Below are 5527 nucleotides of genomic sequence, written 5' to 3'. Positions count from 1 at the left end.
TGTGGATAGGATACGTTCTGCCTGTGGATAGGATAAGTACCCTCTGTGGATAGGATAAGTACCCTCTGTGGATATGATAAGTACCCTCTGTGGATAGGATAAGCTCTGCCTGTGGATATGATAAGTACCCTCTGTGGATAGGATAAGTAACCCCCGTGGATTGGATAAGTTCTGCCTGTGGATAGGATAAGTACCCCCTGTGGATAGGATAAGTTCTGCCTGTGGATAGGATAAGTACCCCCTGTGGATAGGATACGTTCTGCCTGTGGATAGGATAAGTTCTGCCTGTGGATAGGATAAGTACCCCCTGTGGATAGGATAAGTTCTGCCTGTGGATAGGATAAGTTCTGCCTGTGGATAGGATAAGTTCTGCCTGTGGATAGGATAAGTTCTGCCTGTGGATAGGATAAGTTCTGTCTGTGGATAGGATGATTTCTGCCTGTGGATAGGATAAGTACCCCCTGTGGATAGGATAAGTACCCCCTGTGGATAGGATAAGTTCTGCCTGTGGATAGGATAAGTACCCCCTGTGGATAGGATAAGTTCTGCCTGTGGATAGGATAAGTTCTGCCTGTGGATAGGATAAGTTCTGCCTGTGGATAGGATAAGTTCTGCCTGTGGATAGGATAAGTTCTGTCTGTGGATAGGATGATTTCTGCCTGTGGATAGGACAAGTACCCCCTGTGGATAGGATACGTTCTGTCTGTGGATAGGATAAGTTCTGTCTGTGGATAGGATAAGTTCTGCCTGTGGATAGGATAAGTACCCCCTGTGGATAGGATACGTTCTGCCTGTGGATAGGATAAGTACCCCATGTGGATAGGATAAGTTCTGCCTGTGGATAGGATAAGTACCCCCTGTGGATAGGATAAGTTCTGCCTGTGGATAGAATAAGTACCCCCTGTGGATAGGATAAGTTCCCTATGCGGATAGGATAAGTTCTGCATGTGGATAGGATAAGTACCCCCTGTGGATAGGATAAGTTCTGCCTGTGGATAGGATAAGTACCCCCTGTGGATAGGATAAGTTCCCTATGCGGATAGGATAAGTTCTGCATGTGGATAGGATAAGTACCCCCTGTGGATAGGATAAGTTCTGCCTGTGGGTAGGATAAGTACTCCATGTGGATAGGATAAGTTCCCCATGCGGATAGGATAAGTTCTGCCTGTGGATAGGATAAGTACTCCATGTGGATATGATAAGTACCCTCTGTGGATTGGATAAGTTCTGCCTGTGGATAGGATACGTTCTGCCTGTGGATAGGATAAGTACCCTCTGTGGATAGGATAAGTACCCTCTGTGGATATGATAAGTACCCTCTGTGGATAGGATAAGTTCTGCCTGTGGATATGATAAGTACCCTCTGTGGATAGGATAAGTTCTGCCTGTGGATATGATAAGTACCCCCCGTGGATTGGATAAGTTCTGCCTGTGGATATGATAAGTACCCTCTGTGGATAGGATAAGTTCTGCCTGTGGATAGGATACGTTCTGCCTGTGGATAGGATAAGTACCCTCTGTGGATAGGATACGTTCTGCCTGTGGATATGATAAGTACCCTCTGTGGATAGGATAAGTTCTGCCTGTGGATATGATAAGTACCCTCTGTGGATAGGATAAGTACCCCAGGGTGAGAACCACTGCTCTATACAGTGAGTCTGTTAGTTTCTTGGTCTAGGTACATTAATCACGTAGGCTGATTGTAACCCAGCTAGTAGTTGACACTAACACAGATTGACGTGAAAGGAGCTGTGTGAGACCTCCTGCGGCCTTAATTACACAGCGTTACATGAAAGGAGCTGTGTGAAACCTCCTGCAGCCTTAATTACACAGCGTTACATGAAAGGAGCTGTGTGAATCCTCCTGCAGCCTTTATAACACAGCGTTACATGAAAGGAGCTGTGTGAAACCTCCTGCAGCCTTTATAACACAGCGTTACATGAAAGGAGCTGTGTGATTCCTCCTGCAGCCTTTATAACACAGCGTTACATGAAAGGAGCTGTGTGATTCCTCCTGTGGCCTTTATAACACAGCGTTACATGAAAGGAGCTGTGTGAAACCTCCTGCTGCCTTTATAACACAGCGTTACATGAAAGGAGCTGTGTGAAACCTCCTGTGGCCTTTATAACACAGCGTTACATGAAATGAGCTGTGTGAAACCTCCTGCAGCCTTAATTACACAGCGTTACATGAAAGGAGCTGTGTGATTCCTCCTGCAGCCTTTAGTCTAAGTGCTGGATACACAGGATTTGTTTTTAAGGAGAAGCACTAAAATGACGTAAGCTGACCTTTAGAAGGGTAAGGAAACAAGGACACATGAACACCACTGATGATCTACCTCTCACTACTACATCGATAACTGTTATGTCTCTGAGTTGGGCTGGACACTTTGCACTTTAGACAGGGTGACAGGGATCTTACTCTCCCCCGGAGTAGGGGCTCTGGTGACGGGATGGACGGTATTCTGGATATCAACCAGCTTCTCCTTAAACTTCTGCTGCAGGTACAGCTCCTCCTTGGAGTAGCTCTTTGAGAAGGCCGAGAGGAGGAGACCTACGGCCATCAGGCCGCCGCCCACGCAGAACAGCACGGCGCCCGTCAGCTTGCACACGTCCAAGGCTCGGTTGTAGCGCACAGCGTGGCTGTCGACGAAGAGGAGCTCGTCTTCCCCGAACGCTTCGATCTTAGTCGGGGTGGAGTAGCCCACCAGTAGGACAATGAGGCCTGTCACCAGAATCAGGGTTCCTAACGCTAGACAGACCTGGAGGAGAGAGAGACAGGATCAGGGTTCCTAACACTAGACAGAACTGGGGGAGAGAGAGACAGGATCAGGGTTCCTAACACTAGACAGAACTGGGGGAGAGAGAGACAGGATCAGGGTTCCTAACACTAGACAGACCTGGAGGAGAGAGAGACAGGATCAGGGTTCCTAACACTAGACAGACCTGGGGGAGAGAGAGACAGGATCAGGGTTCCTAACACTAGACAGACCTGGAGGAGGGAGACAGGATCAGGGTTCCTAACACTAGACAGACCTGGGGGAGGGAGAGACAGGATCAGGGTTCCTAACACTAGACAGACCTGGGGGAGAGAGAGACAGGATCAGGGTTCCTAACACTAGACAGACCTGGGGGAGGGAGACACAGGATCAGGGTTCCTAACACTAGACAGACCTGGAGGAGGGAGAGACAGGATCAGAGTTCCTAACACTAGACAGACCTGGGGGAGAGAGAGACAGGATCAGGGTTCCTAACACTAGACAGACCTGGGGGAGAGGGAGACAGGATCAGGGTTCCTAACACTAGACAGACCTGGGGGAGAGGGAGACAGGATCAGGGTTCCTAACACTAGACAGACCTGGAGGAGAGAGAGACAGGATCAGGGTTCCCAACACTAGACAGACCTGGGGGAGAGAGAGACAGGATCAGGGTTCCTAACACTAGACAGACCTGGGGGAGGGAGACACAGGATCAGGGTTCCTAACACTAGACAGACCTGGGGGAGAGAGAGACGGGATCAGGGTTCCTAACACTAGACAGACCTGGGGGAGGGAGACACAGGATCAGGGTTCCTAACACTAGACAGACCTGGGGGAGAGAGAGACAGGATCAGGGTTCCTAACACTAGACAGACCTGGGGGAGAGAGAGACAGGATCAGGGTTCCTAACACTAGACAGACCTGGGGGAGAGAGAGACAGGATCAGGGTTCCTAACACTAGACAGACCTGGAGGAGAGAGAGACAGGATCAGGGTTCCTAACACTAGACAGACCTGGGGGAGAGAGAGACAGGATCAGGGTTCCTAACACTAGACAGACCTGGAGGAGAGAGAGACAGGATCAGGGTTCCTAACACTAGACAGACCTGGAGGAGAGAGAGACAGGATCAGGGTTCCTAACACTAGACAGACCTGGGGGAGGGAGACACAGGATCAGGGTTCCTAACACTAGACAGACCTGGGGGAGGGAGAGACAGGATCAGGGTTCCTAACACTAGACAGACCTGGAGGAGAGAGAGACAGGATCAGGGTTCCTAACACTAGACAGACCTGGGGGTGAGAGAGACAGGATCAGGGTTCCTAACACTAGACAGACCTGGAGGAGAGAGAGACAGGATCAGGGTTCCTAACACTAGACAGACCTGGGGGAGAGAGAGACAGGATCAGGGTTCCTAACATTAGACAGACCTGGGGGAGAGAGAGACAGGATCAGGGTTCCTAACACTAGACAGACCTGGGGGAGAGGGAGAGACAGGATCAGGGTTCCTAACACTAGACAGACCTGGGGGAGAGGGAGACAGGATCAGGGTTCCTAACACTAGACAGACCTGGAGGAGGGAGAGACACGATCAGGGTTCCTAACACTAGACAGACCTGGGGGAGGGAGAGACAGGATCAGGGTTCCTAACACTAGACAGACCTGGGGGAGGGAGACACAGGATCAGGGTTCCTAACACTAGACAGACCTGGAGGAGAGGGAGAGACAGGATCAGGGTTCCTAACACTAGACAGACCTGGGGGAGAGAGAGACAGGATCAGGGTTCCTAACACTAGACAGACCTGGGGGAGAGACAGGATCAGGGTTCCTAACACTAGACAGACCTGGAGGAGAGAGAGACAGGATCAGGGTTCCTAACACTAGACAGACCTGGGGGGGGGGGAGAGACAGGTTTGGGGTTCCTAACACTAGACAGACCTGGGGGAGAGACAGGATCAGGGTTCCTAACACTAGACAGACCTGGGGGAGGGAGAGACAGGATCAGGGTTCCTAACACTAGACAGACCTGGGGGAGGGAGAGACAGGATCAGGGTTCCTAACACTAGACAGACCTGGGGGAGAGAGAGACAGGATCAGGGTTCCTAACACTAGACAGACCTGGGGGAGGGAGACACAGGATCAGGGTTCCTAACACTAGACAGACCTGGAGGAGAGAGAGACAGGATCAGGGTTCCTAACACTAGACAGACCTGGAGGAGAGACAGGATCATGGTTCCTAACACTAGACAGACCTGAACAGGCAGATGTTCACCGTAACCTGGCTCAATACACTACCCAGACCATGTCAGGATGTTATCAGCACCTTGGCCCCAATATCCCAATATTAATATCTCAATATCCCAATATTCCAATATCTCAATATCCCAATATCCCAATATCCCAATATCCCAATATCCCAATATCCCAATATCCCAATATCCCAAAATCCCAATATCCCAATATCCCAATATCCCAATATCCCAAAATCCCAATATCTCAATATCCCAATATCCCAATACCCCAATATCCCAATATCTCAATATCCCAATATCTCAATATCCCAATATCCCAATATCTCAATATCCCAATATCCCAATATCCAAATATCCCAATATCCCAATATCTCAATATCCCAATATCCAAATATCCCAATATCCAAATATCCCAATATCCCAATATCCCAATACCCCAATATCCCAATATCCCAATATCCAAATATCCCAATATCCCAATATCTCAATATCCCAATATCCCAATATCCCAATATCCCAA

General features: G+C 49.3%; 1 protein-coding gene across 1 annotated transcript in view; it reads right to left on the bottom strand.

Moving 5' to 3' along the window:
• Positions 1 to 914: 914 nt before the first annotated feature.
• LOC129856871 (neurensin-1-like) overlaps positions 915 to 5527 on the bottom strand; it is a 13833-nt gene continuing 9220 nt past the window's right edge. Inside the window, exon 3 of the mRNA XM_055924601.1 lies at positions 915 to 2761. Within this exon, the coding sequence (XP_055780576.1) occupies positions 2363 to 2761 (399 nt within the window). The 3' untranslated portion in view covers positions 915 to 2362. The remainder of the gene's footprint in view (positions 2762 to 5527) is intronic.

This window comes from Salvelinus fontinalis, chromosome 6 (assembly GCF_029448725.1).
Source record: "Salvelinus fontinalis isolate EN_2023a chromosome 6, ASM2944872v1, whole genome shotgun sequence".
Taxonomy (NCBI): Eukaryota; Metazoa; Chordata; class Actinopteri; order Salmoniformes; family Salmonidae; genus Salvelinus; species Salvelinus fontinalis.
This window is presented reverse-complemented; position numbering and strand designations above follow the sequence as displayed.